Source organism: Pygocentrus nattereri, chromosome 5 (genome assembly GCF_015220715.1).
Source record: "Pygocentrus nattereri isolate fPygNat1 chromosome 5, fPygNat1.pri, whole genome shotgun sequence".
In the NCBI taxonomy this organism is placed as follows: domain Eukaryota; kingdom Metazoa; phylum Chordata; class Actinopteri; order Characiformes; family Serrasalmidae; genus Pygocentrus; species Pygocentrus nattereri.
In genome coordinates this window covers 41,011,858-41,033,275 of record NC_051215.1, presented here as the reverse complement: position 1 = coordinate 41,033,275, position 21,418 = coordinate 41,011,858, and the positions used below count along the sequence as shown (strand labels likewise).

At 40.4% G+C, this 21,418-nt stretch overlaps 2 protein-coding genes across 2 annotated transcripts; one reads left to right on the top strand and one right to left on the bottom strand.

The window, feature by feature from the left end:
* Positions 1 to 9,961: 9,961 nt before the first annotated feature.
* Positions 9,962 to 10,700, top strand: neurog3 (neurogenin 3). Its single transcript, XM_037538666.1, has one exon. It carries the CDS (start codon positions 9,962 to 9,964, stop codon positions 10,586 to 10,588), a length of 627 nt encoding a protein of 208 aa, XP_037394563.1. The 3' UTR covers positions 10,589 to 10,700.
* A 1,375-nt stretch (positions 10,701 to 12,075) lies between these two features.
* Positions 12,076 to 17,488, bottom strand: pdlim1 (PDZ and LIM domain 1 (elfin)). Its single transcript, XM_017696508.2, has 7 exons — positions 17,285 to 17,488; positions 16,292 to 16,443; positions 15,742 to 15,826; positions 14,625 to 14,809; positions 14,249 to 14,394; positions 13,323 to 13,440; positions 12,076 to 12,982 (listed from the first exon to the last, which is right to left on the bottom strand). The coding sequence occupies exons 1-7, from the start codon at positions 17,375 to 17,377 to the stop codon at positions 12,796 to 12,798; spliced, it is 966 nt and encodes a 321-aa protein (XP_017551997.1). The 5' UTR covers positions 17,378 to 17,488; the 3' UTR covers positions 12,076 to 12,795.
* Between the last annotated feature and the right edge of the window lie 3,930 nt (positions 17,489 to 21,418).

Sequence of the window (21,418 nt, the reverse complement as noted above, 5' to 3'; positions counted from 1 at the left end):
TTTATTTCTTTTTACTGGATTGTTGTATAGCCTTGTTGTTCTTTGAATGTTCAATAGCCATAAAATAGTGTTTAATATTTTTATTTGTGCATATTGAATTTAGTATAAAAAATTAATAAATTAATAAGACAACTTTTTTTTTGGAACCCAAACAATACGTTTTTAAAAAGCAAAGAAATCAAATAAAATATTGTCAATTACATGTCTTGAGAAATCTTGCCAGATTTTTATTGTATATGAACAGTAGGCCTACTCCTACAATAAATGAAAAAGAGGTTCAGGATGCTCTGTGCAGAATCTTTAGCCAAGGCTGATATCATTTTAAAACTTTTGTAGGAATGAATAGGGTAATATCTGTGGATCTTTATAAAAAGAATTTGTAAACAAATAATAATAAGCCCAAACTGCTTTCCATTTTATATTATTTAATAAGCCCATTCAATAAGAACAAACAGAAGGAGATGATGCTTTCAGTGAGGAGCTGTTTTCTCATCTACACTCAAGCAGCTCTCGGTGGGTAGCACTGTGTACACTGTGAGTAAAAGTAGAGAGAGCTTGATTTGGACACGCTGGTATGAGGTTGCACTGTTCAAAGAATCTTTTCCTTAAATGTGGCCGGAATGCACAATGGTAAATATCAAAGGGCCCATGTTGTGGGAAATTTATATGAAAGGGTTTCAAAACATTCACACTCCAGTTCATTAGGTCGATATTCTGAAGAAACAGCAAAAAAAAAAAAAAGAAAAAAAAAATAGGCTGCTTTGAATTTGTTGTTTTTGTGGCATCGGGCTACACTGGTTTAGTCTGACCATTCACACTGAAGGATATAAGGAGTATAATGCAGGGCTGTCAGTTAGAACAGAGGTAATTTACATATCAGTAACAAAAACAGCCTGCTGGAAAATGAACATGTAAATATGAATTGTGGCTGTATTTCATAAAACTGTATAAACATTATTTGTGGATTTCTAGGAAAATAATAAAATACAAGAAAATGCAGATGGGCCCTTTAAACTCATTTGTCCTTTATTGAATACAAACAGACCCCCAGTCCTGTATGGCCTCCAGCCTCATCCACTGTCCTAAGCGGCTCAGTCAGTTTTTATTGACTCACGCTCACATCTTCATTTGAAGAAGTAACAGAACAGCAACCAAAATATCAGTTGAACAGAATAAAAGACCTTGTAGGTTACTTGCTGTTACACTGAGTCCTCAAACTGGAAAAAGTCTTCACATTTTACTTTAAACGCCACATATTTTTAAACACACTTTCACTCATTTTTCAGACATTTTCATACATCTCTGGTTCACAAAGTACATTTGCTGCCATAATCCAACAAGAGTTAAGTTTATGAGAGAGATAAGTGAGAAAGAGTGACCCCTATCAACCAAACAGTCCATTTGCATCTGAGCTCGCAGATCTCTGCTCTGTATTTAGCAAACATTCTTAAAATAGAAAGCTTCTTAATTAAACATAAAATGCTTAATCTATATTGTACTCAATCTAAAGAAAGAGCTAAGTAGAGATGGATTAATTTCAACTATATGTTCTGTGCCATTTCACTCACTTCTTTCATTTTGTTAATAAGAAGATTCATAACAGTAAAGACTAAACTTTTTTCCCCTGCTATACTACCCCAACATGTCCATGTGATTAAGTAGAAATCTATTCTGGGATGAAGCTCTAACAACTGCATTCTGTGCCATCGTTGATGCTCTGTTGAAATTCACCTCATTATGAGTTTTAGAAACAGAATTTGCAAGTGGCTGTCATAAGATAACGTTCCTCGGCAGCATTAAAACTCCAGACAGAATTACATCAAAAACAAATTTACATTCCTCAACAGCCACGAAAATTTGAGATTTTCAAATATTATCAGCCAACCACTTTGGAGAACCATAAGTCAAGCTTTACATTCTATAAAGATGTAACTAATAAATAATTAATGACTTAATAAAACTTTTTAATGGATTGTTTATCATTAACGTTCTTAAACCAGAAGGGTTCTTTTATTATTACAAGCTTGACATCGTAACAGTAGCAGAATCCTTTTTGGTACAAATTGTTAACCTTCTTTAAGAATGTACAAAAATGTTGGGTGTAGCGGACATTTATGTACATTTAATTATATGACATGATCTGTAATACCAATACCATATAACAAATACAAAATACAAATACCAATACCAATAATTTATGCCTGCTCTCAGGAAGTGCACTGTTAGACATAAAGGTATTGTGCAGGTACATTTTTCAGTCATCACAGTACAAATAATATATATGTACCCTCAAAGGTACAACAGTGGTTTTAAGGTCCAATTGTGTACAGACTGCCCACATGTCCGGCCAGACACTGAAGGAGAACTGACTGTCGAGCTCTCCTGGCACCCGCTTCAGACCAGCTGCCCACGCCCCAGCTACCGCCACCTGCCTTGGACTAGCTGCCCACCCTAAATTGAAGTTTTCATAGACTCCTAGCTGTTACTACTACTAATACTACTGCTATTAATATTAATAGTATAATCATTTGTAGCTAGTTTGACCAGAGGAGGATGGGTCCCACCTTGTGAGCCTTGGTTCCTCCCAAGGTTTCTTCCTCAGCTCTGAGGGACTTTTTCCTTGCCACTGTCGCCCCTGGCTTGCTCACCTGGGGGTTTTACATTCATGTTAAAACTTTGTCTTTTCTGGAATTCTGTGAAGCTACTTTGTGACATCCTTGTGTAAAAAGCACTATACAAATACATTTGATTTGATTTTGACTTGTACCCTAGGTAAATTTTTCCCGGGTGAAAAGTATGTAGTCCTACATTTTCATAACCTAATTTTTTAAAACAGAACAATAAAATAAAAAGGCTGGAGATGAGACGGGGTGTATGGTGTCAGTACAACTTAGAAAATTTTATTTTAATGGATTATGGTACAGTTATGTTCCTTGACTAAAGGTACTGAGATGTAGCCCTACCCTAGTGACAATTTAGTACCTTTATTTTTGAGGGTGTGACATAACATTGGCCATGGTATTAGTTGCTTGATGGACTTTTGCAATCAGGCCATAGCAAATCTGTATACCACCTAGGTTAAAGCCATTGTTTTGACAGTGAACTCCTTCAATCCTGGCACTGAAGCAAAAACAAATAAATGATTGTCTGATGGGCAAATTTACATAATGCAAATTTACTCAAAGTGTGAACTCAGGATAACAGAGAAGATCGAGTATCCTATATATCAAAATTTCACTGCAAAGGCATGCAGATCTCCCACACGTTTAATTGGTAATTGTAAGTATAAAGCAATTTTGGTGAAATTTGTTTAACACATGCTTGGTCCACCTAAGCGTGGACCATCTAAAACATCTCAGTGCTCCTAGAAATGACTCTCATTTTTTTCATCAATTACAGTCATGTAAGGCTTGCAAGGCTCATGCTTTCCATATGGTCTCTAGGTCTGCTGGCTTACAGTCCATCAGCCAAGTCTCTGGACAAGAGGCACATTCATTTAGAATGTAAATGCTTACATTCAAACCCCTAGCTATCACTGGAGGTCCTTGGTGAAGGAAGCAGGCTTAGTGAGGGGAGCAGCTGTCTGGTATTTCATAAAGCCATTAGTAAAACATGATGATTGCAACCCTGAGTTGTGTGTGACATTCCCAGGATGAAGGGAAATGAAAAGAAGACATTAAGTAATTGAACTGGCCAAGAGAGAACAGCAATTGCAGTTGAAGTAAATATGCTATGGCTGACCCACAATACTTAGTACAGGCAGACTCACTGAAAAAATTTAGCTAAACACGATGTTACAAAAACCACTATAACCAAAAGATAACAGTTAGCATCTGGGTTACGGCATCTGTGAGGTGTATGCAATGCTGCAGCTACCAGGGTCTAGAGTAATGAAACCTAAGGAAGGATGTGGCTAGATGAAGCGGCTACCACTAGCTGGGGAGTGGTGGTTAACTTCCTAATTAGTCAGCATTGTACAAAATGGTGAGAAAAAGCCATAGCTCTTGAAGTGCCCCACCCTACTACATCAGTACATAGTAACACCCCTTTTGCCAGGTATTACAGCTAGCAAATGCTTTTTGTAGCCAGTACAGAAAGTAGTCTTTCTATTCTTGCTTAAACATTTTCACCCTCTCTTCCTGGCAGAATGTTTCTAGTTCTGCAATATTCTTGGGCAATCTTGCATACACAACACACATGTTTGAGATCAACCAGCAGATTTTCAATGATGTTCAAGTCAGGGGACTGTAAGGGCCATAATAATAGCTTGAACTTGCATTTCTTGAAGTAGTTTTTGGTGGATCATGTAGTTTTTTAGCAGTGACTCCTTACAGCTTATTTTTTCTGATTGACTGTCCCATTTGCTTCGGGAACATAATAATAATAATAATATGAATACTACTACTACTACTACTGATAACAACAACAACAACAACAACAACAACAACAATAATAATAATAAGAAGAAGAATATTTAGTGATATTTAATGGAATCCAGTTTTCCATCTACCCATGCAGTATTTCCTGTGTCCTAGGTTGCCACACTGTGCCAAATCATAGCAGATACACATGCATAACTCTTGGTAAGATATTCTTTTCATCAAATGCTGTCCTGTCTTAAGCCTCTGGCTTAACTAGATGCTGTTGTGTATACTATACATACTGATTTAGTGATGAGATGGCAGGTAAAGGTTTCTTCTGATTACTCTTCAACACAGATTATGTTGTGTAAGCAGTGCCTCACAGCAGAACGAAGGAACCACCACTCTTGTGTCAGCTAAACCTTCCTGCAAATCCTTTCGTGACAGGGTATGAACAGTTCTATCTAAGAGTTTTTTGGTTTGCCTTAACACCATTTTTCTGATGACAATTTAGAAAGTGGAAATTATGAACTGCAACAAGATATCTGTTTATAGCCTTCCTTTGCTTTGTAGGCATCAGTAAGCTTCATTTTCAGATTCTCAGCCAGCTGCTTAGAGAAGCCCATTGCTATTGAATGTTAGAACAAGGTTTAAAAAAAATCACAAAATTATTACACTCTGGATTTGTCATCAGCTAACAATTCCTAGTGACAATTCTTGACCTGCCTAACCAGTCCTAGCAAGTCAATTAAGGTGTAACAAGTTAATGAATTTCTGAGACCTGTACAACTGCAAGTGTCCAACCTACTGGACATGCCACAATTGCTGTTTTAGTTTAGATTTTATGTGTTTTTAATGTAATATTTCTCGATTTTAAAGTTTGCTGCAGAGAATCAACTAAATATATAATTTGGCCAGGGGCACCCAAAACAGGTCAGAGCTTGTCTCAGATGGTCTATTCCAAACTATGAAGTAAGTAAGGGAAGTAGCTTGCTTATCTGATATGGCATTGATACGGCAACTCAGGGCTTGTGACTTAGCAGAATATATATGGTGGTATCCAAAGGCTATAACATTCTTCACTCCTCTGGGAAGGCTTTTCTGAAGATGTGTGCCCATTCAGTCAAAAGAGTATTTGTGTGGTCAGGCACTGATCTTGAACAAAAAGTCCTGGCTCGCAATTGACGTTCAAATTCATCCTACTGGTGCTCAGTAAGGTCGAAGTCAGAGGTCTGTGCAGGCCACTGGAGATCCCCCACACCAAACTTGTGAAACCATGTCTTTATGGAACAAATTGGGATTTCATATTTGTCTAATATGTCATCGTATGCTGTAGCATTACATTTATCCTTCACTGGAAATAAGGGGCCAATATACAGATAAAATAAGCGGCACTATACATTCTAGTAGGTGGCGTTGTCCTGGCAGCTGCCAAACTCAGATTAGACCATCAGACTGTCAGATAGCAAAGCATTATTCACCCATCACTGCAGAGAAGACATTTCCACTGCTCCAGTGCTGAGTCCAATGTTGGTATGTTTCACATCACTCCAGCCAATCCTTGGAATTGCACATAGAAATCTTAGGTTTAACAGCTACTCAGCCATGAACGACCATATTGTGAAGCTCCTGACACACAGGTTGCGCTGGCATTGCTTCCAGAGGGAGATTGGAACTCTGTAGTGAGTGATGAAATAAAAGACAGGTGATTTTTATGCACTATGCACTTTAATGCTTGGTGACCCCACTCTGAGCATGAACTAGCACTTCATGACTGAGCTCTAGTTGCTCCTATATGTTTGCATTTCACAATAATAGCACTTACAGTTGACTAGGGCAGATCTAGCAGGGCAAACATTTCACAAACTGACTTGGCAAATGTGATATAATATGCAATATACGGTGCCATGTTTAAAGTCACTGAGTTTTTCAGTATGACCCATTCTGGAGATTGCATTACTGTGTGCTTGATTTCATACACCTGAACTCAGTACTAAGAAGAAATGTCTACACTCTTTTGGCCATATAGTGTATGTTGACCAGAGTAATATGAGCAGGTAAGTTGCTTGTCTCACAGCTCGCCATGAATGACAGGGTTGGATTTTGAAGCTCCAAGAGTGTTGCTGGGCTGTACAAGGGTAACCTAGGCTACTGACAAATTGAATTAACTGAAAAAGAGGAAAGTGGGGAAGGAAAAATTGAATGACTGTCACACATCATGTTACTGCTTGTACAAGCTTTTGCTATAGTTTGCACTGCCTCGTGTGATCAAGAGGTTACACATCATCAGCATTAACTGTCTTCTTAGGTTGTTTAATATTAGTATTGATGACTTGATTGAATTATTTAAATGTACTTAATAAAAATTAGAGTGGAGTGGTGGGGCAAGCTTCTCAGCATCATTAACATTCTATTCCTTGTAATGTTAAGGTAAATCCACTATAAGACCAGCTAAAGGTAATCCATATCAGTCTAAAAAAATCCTTACAAATGAGAGATTTCATTTCAAGAAGCACTTTCACTGCTCAATGTTCAAAGCTAAGGCATTTTCATCACTGCTCATCACTCTGTCAAGACACTTGAGGTGGTGAATGTTAATCAATTGGCAGACAAAACAAACTCGTAAGAATAAAGGTGCCAAATGAAACCCTAAAGGGTTCATTGGAACGATGCCAAAGGGGAACCACTTCTGATTCCCTGTAGAATCCTTGGAACCATTTGTGTAAATGATAGGTGCAAGTGTGAAGAACTTTTTTTCAAAGAACCTCCACATACTTCAAAGGTTCTACAGGCTTTTACCATACATCTAAGCCAAGAAACATTTAGAAACCCTTATTTTCAAGAGTGCAGAGTTAGTATTAAAGTCTCACGCTGCTATCTGTGCTATCACAGATTTTTAGTCTCTCTGGTGAACAGGAGGTCAAAAAATATGAAGAAATAAAGCTGTGTTTACTAAAATGTGTTATGTTCCATTAGAGTGGCGTCACACTTCTATTAAACCGAAACAGTAAATTAATTTATTGTATCAAAATATAATCAACTTTGTATCAGACGACCCCTCGAAAAAAAAGCACGCCTTAAGCTTGTGCGCGATCAAATAACAAGGCTAATCCGCGTTTTTAATGGGTCCGCCTCACTATAGTGCTCTGTCTGTCTTGGGGCGTAAATATATAAATATTTAGAGGAGCCAAATTCACTAGAGTCGGTGCGCACCACTCAAATGGGGCCCGGTGTCTAAACCCTCTGCCTTGAACTGGCCCATTCACAGCGCCAAAGCTTGATTAATCTGCGTGACCCCAGTTGCTTAAGCGAAATTGGGGTTTACCAAGGAGTTCTTCCCTATTCACTTATAATTGGTGTATTCGGTCATCACAAGCATATGCGTTATAGCACAAAGGGAGGACTCTAAAAAGAGCTTCAACAGCACATTAAACTAGCATTACTTCTTCCAAGAAGTGTACTCAAGGTCATTCTGGTCTTGATGCGCACACCTCTCCAAAAGCGCACACGTCTCCAAAAGCGCACGTTTTACCTCACAAAAGAGTTGACATTGTTTGAGTTTTTACAAGAGGTGTACATATGGCATCCGGGTTGTAATTAAATGTTTTAAGTTGTGTGTTTTCTTTCTTCCTCCGGAGCGAAGTTTCCTTTTCTTCTTTATGAGCAGCCTTTCCCCCGTGTCTGAACAAGAGGGAAGAATTCAATAGCTTGTCTGCCAGTTTAGGACAAATGGATGGCAAAAAGCTGGTCAGCGAGTTTTTAGTCTTTGATTGCCCTCTTCAAATGTCCTCCAAACAAAAGCTGAGGATGAAAATAAAGCCCCACCTGGTACTTCTGTTTGCTAAAATAATAATAAATAGATTTCGTTTAATAAATAATTACAACAGATTGTAAAGTGGAGTAGTTGAGGAAGTATTAATCAAGAAGGCGAGGGCAGGTATCACCTGCTCTCCTAAGTCTCGTTTATTGTTAAATATTGTTAAATCGCGTTCGGACCGACTCTTTGCCGATATCTGAGATTTCCACAGCAACTGCTCGCTCATGTTTGCCCATACTTTGCATAACAAGCAGGATATTACACGACACTGATAAAAAAAAAGGAGGCCAAAAAACTGACAGCCCCAAACTCACACCTGTCTGCGATATCCGAATACAGATTTGGCATCAATGGCTATTTGTAAAGCGGTGAGATTTGGTTTACTTTGGATTATTTCGAGCCTTTTACAACAGCACGACGACACCCCCCCTATCTCCCTGCCTTATTTGTCCAGTTTATTGAAAGCATATGGTTATCAGATACCCTACAAAATACATATTTAGTTAGACTGTAGATGAGTGCTTTTGCGGAGACTTCGTGGACGATGGCAAATATTTTTCGTCCACGGTAACATGCTGTGCTCTCTCCAATAAACCAAGATTTATCAAGACTTGGGCAGAGAGTAAACTTAGGTCAATCATTCATCTTTAAAACTCTTTTATGCGCCACCGCCACCAGATAGGGAATGCGCATTGGCCATCAGCAAACAGGAGCTCCAGTTGGAGACCCCAGTGCGCACGCTTATTTGAATAATTAGTCTGGATATAGAGGGGACTTATTGTGCTGACCGTGAATGGCACGCGCCATAGACATCATCTGTTTAAAAAAAAGGATTGTTTTAAAGGATTTCCCAGGCCCTTTTGCGTTCAAAACTACCTTTGCGCACAAGAAAGTGTTTGTTGCGCACGACGACGGCACAGGTGCAAAGAATATTAGTACAAAGTACACTTGGAATAAAGTCAGTTTTTGTTGAGAGAGGTTTAAAGGAAGGCTGTCCTCGTGCGTGCCTACTTATAATAGGCAGATTTAGATGGTTGAAAGCAAAACAAACATGGAAAACAATACAGTCTTCTTTGCGCTTTGGTTCTGGTAACTTTTAGTGGAGCGAGGGGAACTGCCACGAGATATCTTTACTGATTAAGTAATTTATGTGTCATATAGAAATATATCATCTTGTAATGTTTTTTGACATCCTGAGCACAAATAATTGAATCGGTAAAAGTGTCTGCAAACAATATATGCCTCGGAAGAAGTCCAGTATCCACAGAGTGTGCCAGAATAATTGGAAATGCTGGTAAATTCGGCCTGTTGTTACCATGGAGTTCTGATGATCTGCTCTTACACCTGTTCCCCAGACCTTCTCTTAACTGTGATCAAAAACAAAGCTGACCCTAAAAAAGACTCAGCATGAGTTTTTGTGTGTGCACGAGTAATAAGAGAGCGCTCGCTCTTCAGGGAAATCTGATTGCCCTCCTCCCTCCCCCCTTCTTTTTACCGGCGCTCTTGCCCTACACAATCCAGATAAGATAAAAGGAACATACATGAACAGGGGGAGCATCACCTGCTTATTGTCTCTGCAGATTTATATAGTGGGGATACGAAGCGCTCTCGCTTCACTTCTCAGTCTAGTGAGACCTGGCACTCCAAGAGCCTGACACTGAAGCGGACTTGCTGTTTAAAAGTTAGTCAAATTTGGCACGTGCTCTCTTTACCAGTTTTGAGCAGACACCTCTACATTAAGGACTTTGAGTTGATAACTTGTTGCTCTGTTTCATTTTGCAGGATGTCCCCTAAGTGCGCATCCATGGAAAGAAATGGCACGCGCGCATCTGGCGCTCAGTCCGCAAGGGATTTTACTGCCGACGTCATCACCTCCAGCAGTGAACTTGACCTAAGCAACGACGAAGACGCTCTCGCTTCGACCCCGAGGAAAAGTCGCCGGAGCACCAAGTGGTCAGGCAGATGCGCGTCCAGGGCGTGCGGGGGAAACCGCAGGACGAAGGCCAACGACCGCGAGAGGCACCGCATGCACAACCTCAACTCCGCCCTGGACGCGCTGAGGAACGTGCTGCCCACTTTCCCCGACGACGCGAAGCTGACCAAAATAGAGACATTGAGATTTGCGCACAATTACATCTGGGCGCTGACCGAGACTCTCCGAATTGCTGAGCCCGCCTGGCGCCCTGCGGACCTGGAGAAGGACGTGGAAGGTGTCCACGCGCCAGGCGCAGCGTGTCCAGCGAGCTGGCACGGAGCGCAAGGACACTACACGGACATATTGCTGCACCAGGTGGACTGCAGGTTTCAAGAGAACCTGATGCTCGCTTTTGATGAAGATGAGGTGTTTAGGAATGGATGGGCGTGTTTTCCAAAGACACACAGCTCTGGCATTAATGACTGCAAGTTGTGAGGACGGATAGAGAATTTTCTCGACAAAATTGGAGACGTTGCCATTTTGGTTACTTGTGCTGCATGTATTTTATGCGTCTAATTAAATGAAATCAAATGAATCAGTTCACAGGGCATGATGAACGAAAATGACTCCATGTGCTCCTCCGCCACGAACATGATATTATCATCTCAATTCTATCCTAAAACCAAGTCTCAGTCAACAGGCAGCATTTTCATAACCATGTCATGTTTAAAGGCATTAAACGGTTCAGCCGTCTGGTTCCTATCACCACCACTGTGAACAATTCGGACTGAAGTATCTCTAGAATGGAGCATTTTACAGCAGTCTCTGAATGACTGTTTACATCTCAACTTTGTAATTTTGCAGAATTATTTGAAAAATCGATGAATCTCCCTCAAAGAAGGGAAGTAAAATGGTAACATTTTTCTTTGTATTTTGATAATATTTAATTGTGTATATAATACACTTGTATTTCAGTGGAACATCACATTCCTGTTTCTTACTGTAACAGTTGAAAGTTCACCTTTTTACCATCTTGTGCCTCAAACACACACACAAAAAAAGATTCCCTCACACATAGAGTGAGTGGATTATTTCTCTTAAGAGCTTTCCAGTGATCATTTATTACATTTTGGGGTTTAACTAGATCACATTACATAATTTCATGATATAAAGTAAGATCAGTTTCCTCAGAATCATCTGAAAGAACGATGATCAGATGCTGTAAACTACTAGTAAATGAGCAAAGCTAGTAGCATCTGATGAAAGCACCCAGTATGAGTACTAGGACAACAGCCTTGCTTCCACTCGTAATAGCCCAACATGGGCTTAAGTGTTCTTGTTTTTACCCTTTAGTATATTCATGGGGGAATAAATCAAACTCATCTGTTGCTACATTACAGGAAAAGTTAAATCACTCAGAATCTATCAGGTTTTTTCTCTGATGGTCCCCACACTGTAAAAGATTAATACATTTGTTTCAGGATTTTCTCTCAGTTGACATTCTGGCAAGTTTCTACATATTTTGTTGTGGTGGGGGGCTTTGTCATTTTTCCTGTATTCCAGCATGACCCACCACCTTCTCTCATTGTAAAGATTAGCCCTCTCATATTGAAAGCAAATTAGTCAAAATAATTCACTTAAAATAAATTAAAAGCATCAAAATGATGACAGGTGCCCTGCGATGGACTGGCGACCTGTCCAGGGTGTATCCTGCCTTCCCACGAAGACTGCTGGGATAGGCTCCAGCATCCCCCACGACCCTGACGGAGAAGCGGCTTGGAAAATGGGTGGATGGATGGATGAATGATGACAGGTGGCATATAAAACAATGCACAAATAAAAATGGGCAAAAAGGGATTTTCAGTTAACACACACACACATAAAAACTAACAAATGAACATATCTATACCTAAATATAATAAACAATTATTGTAATAATATCATAAAGATAAATACCATCATTGAGAAGAACTTTGTGGCCATGTGTTTATGTAAACATTTATTTATTGAAACAAGTTATGCAGGCTGTACATGGTGGTCATAAAAAAAGATTATTTGTTCCATCATATTTATTACAAATGCTGCAGCAAAGCCAGTGGGAGATAATACTTTACATAAAACAACCAGTCCCTAATTAACCAATTTAGAGACTATAGAGCGTCCTGTGATGTCGCTCATATTTAGAGATGATAACATTTCACTTTTCCAGTAAGATGAGAACAGTTGGTCCCTTCATCCTTATGGAAGGCCAAAATAAAGTGGTAAAACTTGAGATATAGTAAATGTGCCAAAAGGTCAATATTCACTACAGTAAGTTATTCACACAATCAATGTCCAAGTGCAAAAACGTTAGGTATTTTGTCTTTTTGAGTCTCAGCTTTTGTAGTTCTGTCACAAATGCACCGCTGTTTCTTTTTACTACTTTACATATGGAATGACTACGATACAGGAATGTTTGATGCAAGTACCACTTCATATGGATAGTCACCGAAGAAATACGATGTGGAGAGAATAACCAAATACTGCCATCGACATCCACAGAGCCTCAAGTTGAACAGATAAGCGTTTTTGTTTTTTTCCCCCTCAAAACATTCCAATAAAAGCTTCTGGAAAACTATCCAAATGAAGTGATGGAAATGTCCTGTGGGGAATTCCCCAGAACAGGGAAAATGTGCAATTCTGAAGCAGCTTTGGAGAAGGCTCTACTTTGGGAAGACTGTGACGACATCATAGCCTTCAGGTGGAGTCACCCGTTCACGTGCATGCTTCTCACAGTAAATCTTGTCCTCAACAAAAAAGTGCCCCTTTTGTTTTAGATTTATCCCGCAGTCCGTGCAGACATAGCACTCAGGGTGTCGGAATTTATCTCGGAGCTTGACAATCATTCCCCTGTTTGAAAAGTGAATAAAATTTTTTTTTAATAAATTTAAAAAGATACATCTATATAATAACAAAACATGAATGAGCACAATGTGTTGTTTTTACATTCCATTCATTAAAATCATACAAATTACAAAAACAAAGAAGCTACAACCAGTAGCAAAGGCTAGTGCAGTAAATACTGAGCCACAGTAAATCAAAAGAAAAACAGAGCTGTGGGAAATTCTACATCCATCCACTAGGTGGCGAAACCACCACATGCAGTAAAATCAGCTTAGCACTTAGGACTCTTGTTCCAAAAAATAATAAAAATAAAAATAATTCACAAAACCCAGACTGATTTACTTACACAATCCCCGAGCCACATTTGTCACACACGTTGAGTTTCTCAGCACTGCCCACAGAAGAAGCAATTTTTGTAGTAGGAGCTTTCACGCTTCTAAAGCCAGAAGGTTTGTCAGAATCACCTGTGCAAAGATTCAGAAAACAACAAAGCTCACCTTAACGTTTGGCCTTATTTCAGGAACGTCCGAAAAGCAATTTCAAAGGGTGCTAAAAGTTTGCTTACATTTGTTTTTGAGGAATACACCAATAATACATATAGTTGTATGCAAAAAAGTTTGAGAATCCCAGTCAAGTTTCACGTTTTGTTGATTATGTGAAAGTAAATACACAATTTCCACAAAAAAAACATTAATCTGCAAATTTTAGCACAAGTACTGTTTATTTGTTGAATTTAACAAATTAGAAGGACTAAAAACAAATGTGCCCTGTGAAAAAGTTATCACATTTTCTAAAAAAAGGAATTGCTCACTAAAATTTGCAGAACATAAGTGCTTGTGTTACCTATAAATGTAACAATATATAATTTAAGTGATACTTTTTTGATCCCACAACCGGGGAAATTCCACCTCCACATTTAACCCATCCGTGAAGTGAAACACCACACACACACACACACACACACACACACACACACACACACACACACACACTAGGGGGCAGTGAGCACACTTGCCCGGAGCGGTGGGCAGCCCTATCCACGGTGCCTGGGCAGCAATTGGGGGTTAGGTGTCTTGCTCAAGGACACCTCAGTCATGTGCTGTCGGCCCTGGGGATTGAACCGGCAACCTTCCGGTCACAAGGCCAGTTCCCTAACCTCCAGCCCAACTACAGTGGGCACTCAGCTTCTGCCCATAGGTAGAGACAATCATGTACTAATGCTGCATGCAGAGGTGTAGAGTGCATGTGTTGTTTTTATTTATTTATTCTTACCAGTCTCAAGGATCTCCTGCAAGACTTTGAATGATGCAGACTGGCGTGGAGGCTCATCTGTCTCTTGGTTTTCCTTCAGCATTTTGTAGACCTCAGAGTCGGCGGCAATTGGTGGTCTTGGCTGGCCAGTTCTTGGAGGTTCTGGGCTGAGAAAAAAAAAAAAGAAAAAAAGAAAAAAAGATACAGAACAGTTTAATGGATGGCACATAGTCCAAAACTATAACACCCAAAACATACTGAAATAGGATCTGTGTCAGTAAAAGGTGTCACACGACTCATTCATGCTTTCAAACGGTAAAATTATTCACACAATAGGTTGTCAGGCTAGACTATGACTGCACAATGACCAGACAGCAGAAATCCACACAATACTTACATATTACTGGATTCGCTAGATGTGGCAACAGTCTTGACACCATCAAGAGTGCTGTTAAAGCTCTTGATGTTCTCAGAAGAGTACAAGCCTGCAGGATTGTTGTACTGGCTAGTAACCACCTTAGAACCAGGTGAATTGAAAGGAAGGGCACTCCTGTTGTGAGCAGAGCCTATGTGTTTCACTTCCTATAGAGAGTGGAGGAAGAGGTCACAGATTCCAGAAAGAATATAAGGTAGTAAGAGTTACAGCCATAAGACACAAAACCATATAAAACAATACTACTGAATAACAATTTTGTACAGTTCTGTGAAAAAATAAATTTTTGCATAACATGGAAAATGATGTCACTGTCAGAAAAAAAACCCTCATCTCAAAAATGGTATCTTTACAGGAGAAGGGAAATGTGTTCTTAACTTCTAAAAGAAGGAAATGCAGAATTTATTTCAAGTAACTTCGGACCAATTTTATTGGTCCGTTCATTATGAATGTTGACATTATGCAAATTTCAAATTACGTAAAAAAAAAAAAGGATTAATTTGTCAGGGGATTAACAAAGTTGATTTATTGCTGCCAAATAAAACTTTCATTCCTTTCTAAAAATGTCACTTCAGAGTTTGCCTAAGAATACAAAAGACAAAATAAATAAAATAATTTAAATTCTGGAAGTTGTTAGTTTACAGGCGAATTTATCCTTCTTGCACATCAGCAGTAGTAGACTGCCTTCAGTTCTCTTTAAGTTATCATATGCTTTATCTAGTTAAAACATCTTTCCTACTATGACAGTAAGAATTTGAAATATTACACCTCCCTCTCCCCAGAGACAAGCACATACATTTCCGGGACACGTTCACTCTTTGACCTCAAATTTCCAAGTTAGCCTACAGGAACTGTGTGTTGCGTCATGGTCTGGCTCATAAACCCCAGTCTCCATGGATATAGTTTGTTGGAATATAAATAATGACTTCACTTGGCAGCGTGTGCGGCCCTGCCTTTGTTTGTTTTTTTTTTTGTCTATGAGAAAAGTCTGTTCTGCATGCCTTTAGTGGCCACTGTAAAACAGCAAGACCTGGTCAAAGGTCCCTTTGAAAGCCACATAAAGTTAACTTCGCACAAATACCTGTGGTTCTGATGCCAGATTCATCTTGTATGGATGGGTTTTCCCCTCTTCAGCAACAAGAGGAGACCACATTTTAGATTCAGATCTAAACATAGAAAAGGAATTGACATTTCAAAGAAGAAATTTAACCGTGAGAAGCTACATTATGATAATATAATCTAAACACATGCAAGCAGGACCCTGGAGTAGCAAAGCTTCAGTTTGTAAAAAAACTGCCATGGCTCTCCATTCCATGGCAATATGCCTCATTTTAATCAATAACAGTTCAGTTACTTGAAAACAGAACAGGAAAATGTGCAACAACCCAGGGCCTGAGACAGCAAGAGCAAATACAGATAACCAACACAAAAGTTTCAGAGAAAAGTCAATGAAGCAAGACATGCAAAAGATTCAATTCTGTGAACTGGTCTGGAAGAAAAAAAGCAGTGAAATTATGCCACTGGCACCACAGTGCTGCTGAGACTTGGCCTTTGAGTGGACAATACTTTCAGCTTGGGTCAGTTATATCTTAGATGGTTTCAGAGAAGAGAAAAAGCACTTTCCAATGTACCTGTCAATGGAGAGGATCATTTCTTCTACACAGCTTTTGATCTTGTTCTGTGCTTCCAAGTGAGTCATGCCTTCAGTTGGTTCCCCATCAATGGCAAGGATCATATCCCCAATACAAAGGTTGGCCTGCGCAGCTTTACTTCCAGGGGTCACCTGGAGATGTAACAGGAATGGGGGTGTCAGTTGGCCTCACCTGGTATTTACACATTTATTCTGTGTTGGCAAAACAGTGTAGAGAAATACGCCTACATCAGGGGAAACTTTTTTTTTTTTTTTAGTTTTCACTCCCCGAGGTCCCAAACGTTCTCTTGTCACAGGAGGATTTCCGTCTTTAGAAGATAAGGGAAGTTCTCTAACTGGACAGCCTTCTCTTGTAAGTGCCCAAGAACAGCAAGTCATCTCTGGGCAGTTGGTTGCAGATGCAGGTTACATAAGAAAGGCCCAAGAATGAAGTTGCTGTGCTATGCAGGCAAGACTTTCATAGTCCATGCACTCACTTAAAACATGGAAACTGAGAAAAATTTCTACTGAAGTAACAGAGGTTGTTAATTAACAGATATTAGGGACTGTTACAGTTTTCCTTGAAAGCTTGTCTAGCCAGCAAGGGAGGACCATACAGTTCAATACAGCAGCTACAAACATATTCTGTTACCCTAGCACTAGCCACCATACGGCGCTGGGCAGATGGCGATAGCATGGCTGTAACTTTGTGAATCTCAGGGATTCATGATCTAGAGGTGACCTCAAATAAGGTAGGTTACACTACTTTACTAAGAGTGATATCACTTAAGCTCATCTCCACAATGAACCGAAACCATACGACCACGTTATAATAAAAGGTTTCGATTAGCTCGCGAAGACTCTAGTTGTAACTTTTTGCCCTTCGTGCTTCAGTCAGCGCTTCGCTGAGAGCAAGAGCTCGAAAAAAAAGGCCAATAACACGCTGATCCAGAGCTCCATACTTAACCCGGGTGAAAACGATGCACTTACTTACCCGTGAAATAGTGAGGGGCTGCTCGAAATCTTTCCCACCGACCAGCCTAAAGCCCCAAGGTCCGGGACCTTGCATTACAACTCGCAGCGGCATATTTAAACGATGGTTCCTTAAAAGCTTTAGGTTAGACCCCTTAGCTTTCCCTGTTTGACGAGCAAGGCGAAACAAAATCTTTCTTGGAAGTTCAATCGGGCAGGGCGGTAACTTGGTAAAAGAGGGGAGAGGGGCGGGGCTTCCAGCAGAATGAGCCAATCAGCTCTGGGGGCTCTTCGCTGATAAGAACCCATTTCCTATGTTTGTTTAGAGGTGGGACGTTACATCATCATTGTGAAGCTTACCATGTATGGTAGAGCCAAATCCCAGGATGTGGAATGCGCCACTCCCGACTGCGAATTCCTGGCAGCGATAGGATAGGGCAGATGGTAACATGTTGAAGTGGGGGTCACATTCTCGACCTATCGATGGTAAGTTTAGACTAAACCAAAGAGGGAAAGAGTGAGAATCAAACGGTCTCTCAGGCTTACATACCTGTGTAATGTACAAGGCTGAATGTGCTAAAGGTGCTTTCCCAAATGTGACAATGTAAGTATGGGTAAGCATACATGATGGCGTAAAGGTAGTCTAGGAATCTCTCTCTCTCTCTCTCTCTCTCTCTCTCTCTCTCTCTCTCTCTCTCTCTCTCTCTCTCTCTCTCTCCCCTCTCATTTCTCATTTCTGTACTTTTCCACCTGCTACTACAGGTATAACAATATCCTTAGTTTGAATTACCTATTGCTCTGTATAACAATGTCTCTTCACTTTTCTGACTATTTCAATTATAATACTGTACAGTGTTTTTAATAGTTAACTACGTAGACAGACATATTTGGATCAAATGTGTTAACATCACACAGAGTTCATGTTTTTCCATTATAAACACGAGTTGCGTCTGGAACTGCGTCCTATTCACTAAATAGTGTACTATTTAGGGGTTCCGTCATTTTGTAGTGGTATCCAAAAGCATAATTCAGATGATTCAGTGCACTCAAACAATCCCACAATGCACCACAATAACAGTGTACAGCCGATATACCCCGGTGGACAGGTAATACCCATAATGCACTTTGTTTGGTTTGTAGATCCTCATGACACTTCTCTAAGTAAGATTAATGAGCTCAGCTACAATGTCTCCACACACCTCTATTCAGACCTGTTGAGGATGTAAGTAAGCTCTTCTAATGTGTGCAGTCAAACTCAGCGGTTACAGTGGGCTGGTGGAATGATGTTTATAGTGTTTATGTGATGGAATCAGCTGTCGCACAGTAATGGGCAAACCTGTATAGTGTAGTGTCCAAAATCATTTACTGCCATCACAAATTCAGTTCTCTATAATAGTGTTCTCCATCCATCCATCCACCCATTTTCTAAGCCGCTTCTCCGTCAGGGTCGCGGGGGGGAGCTGGAGCCTATCCCAGCAGTCTTCGGGCGGAAGGCAGGATACACCCTGGACAGGTCGCCAGTCCATCGCAGGGCAGACACACAGACAGTCACTCACACACTCACACCTAGGGACAATTTAGCACACCCAGTTGGCCTGACTGCATGTCTTTGGACTGTGGGAGGAAACCGGAGAACCCGGAGGAAACCCACGCAGACACGGGGAGAACATGCAAACTCCACACAGAGAGGACCCCGGTCACCCGGCTGGGGAATCGAACCCAGGCCCTCCTTGCTGTGAGGCGACAGCGCTACCCACCACCCACCACGCCACCGTGCCACCCCATAGTGTGCCATAATAGTGTTCTATATAGTGATTTTCAAATGTAGGGCACGGTGATTAGGGGGCCAGCTGTGAGAAGCAGCATGCGTCTACACTGCTAATGCAAGACCAGCATCACCTAGCTCTGGTTCAGGGCAGAAAGAGCTTGTTTGACCATCACAGCAATGAGGCAAGGGCTGGCCTGGGGGCTATGGCAGGACTCATATCACTTCCCATCGTGCCCCACGTTGGGCGTGACCTGTGGTTGCTTTAGGGGACAGTCGTGGCCTGGAGGTTAGGGAGCTGGCCCTGTGACTGGAAGGTTGTCGGTTTGATCCTCAGGGCTGACAGTTCACGACTGAGGTGTCCTTGAGCAAGACACCTAACCCCCAACTGCTCCCCGGGTGCTGTGGACAGGGCTGCTCACTGCCCCCTAGTGTGTGTGTGTGTGTGTGTGTGTGTGTGTGTGTGTGTGTGCTCACTAGTGTGTATGTGGTGTTTCACTTCATGGATGGGTTAAATGTGGAGGTGGAATTTCAATGGTTGTGGGATCAAAAAAGTATCACTTACTTACTTATGGCTTTCACCAGCCTGTTGGTCCAAGCTGGCCTCATGCTGCCTCTTGTCAGACCTGGCACTAGTACCAGCATGCAACAGTTTCACAACAGCACAGCTCACCTAGCCTCACTGATGTAAGTGTTCAGTGTAAAAACTTAAATCTAGCAAGTAAACCTGTGTGTTTAAGTGTGGGCTTGTTAGCCTAAGTGACTTTTAAACTATGTTTGACCACATTCACTAGAAACAAGTGCTACCTTAACATAAGGCTTTACACATAAGCCCACAAGTTCATTCTTGCTCACTAAAGTTTAGTGAATGAGATTAAATCTGAGCAGGTCAGCTTGTGTTTGGTGTTGTGTGTTAGCTTCAGCTACTTTTGTAGCACTAAAGCTTAATGTTAACATAGCAAGAAGGTTAAACCACCAGTGCTTCTGGCTCACGAATGCTCCAAGTTTAGAGGATAAAAACTCAAATCTGAGGGAGTGAAATCAAACGATTAGATAATTGTGCATATTCTTATGTCTTCAAATTCTTAATGAGGGTTGAGGGTTAGGGATGCTCCTGTGCCATTTTAAGCATTTTCTTGGGTGTAACAATACTGTGTAAAACTACTCATGTGATGGAGAGTGTGACTTTGAGCAGAAGTGAAGAGATGGGTTTGCTACAAAAGAACTCCACAGATACATCCAGGTTCAAGTTCAAGAGCTCCTTTTTTATTGAAGTGTTTACACACAAGAAGTATTTACCTTTTCAAGAGGACTTAAAAACAAAAGTTCAAGCTGACTCCCCAGTTAACCTCCATCATAGAATACATTAAGAATACATTTATTATGTTATAAATACATAATTGAATGTCTCTTCAGAGTCTTTAGGTGCATTGCGCTAAAACAATTTTGATGATGTGTCAGCTCCCTCTGACATCATCACAATTTAACATTTTTTAAAATTCAGCATAAGTTTTTGTCTGTTTTAATTTGTGACTTTAGGGGTACTTAGGGAATAGTTTTCTCTGTTTCTTCAGGTGAATCTTCAAGCTTTGAAATGTTGGCCTTTAAAGTTCTCTGTGGCAAACCAGAAATATGCACTGCAATTTATTACCTGCATAAATTTAAAAAAAATTAAAGAGTTGTATTTATTTATTTAAAAAAGTAATTTTCCATACTATTTGCTTATGATAAAATTCAGTTTTGGATTGTAATACTCGTGTAGATGATGTTTCTGATGGACCTACCTCAGAATTCTTAAGGAATATTGAATGTCTTAGGTTTTTGCAAATGTTCCTGGCCCTTCGTGCTCATAAACTGGATTGCCAAAATTGGAGCAATTTTTACCTGGCTAAGTGCAGAATTCTCTCAGTTCACTTAAATCAATGATTTGTCTAGATGCTTTAATAATTTATGCCACATGTGTCAGACTCCTGTCCTTATGGGCCGAAACACTGCAGACCTCAGCACACCGCCTCATTAAACACACCTGATTCAGCACTTCAGTAAGGCCTTCATGAACTGATTTTAGAGCATTTGATGAGGGTAAATGCTAATCTCTGCAGCACTTTGGCTTTGAAGGCCCTCAGTTTTACAAGCCTGATTTTGCTCTGCCACATTAGCTGATGTTGTTTTTTTTTATTATCAGGCCTAAACCCTTAAGTAAGTCCTCCCCTTGGTTGTATTGGTAAAGCATTTGAAAAGAGAATGCAGGCAGTTGAAGCACTGGTGGAAACAGACTGAGCTTCAGGTTCATTACCTCTGTGTTAAGTGCTTATTGATTTTGTGTAATAGGATGGTTAGGGATGCGAGAGTCATGAATTAACAGGGCTGGGATGAATCAGAATGCATGTC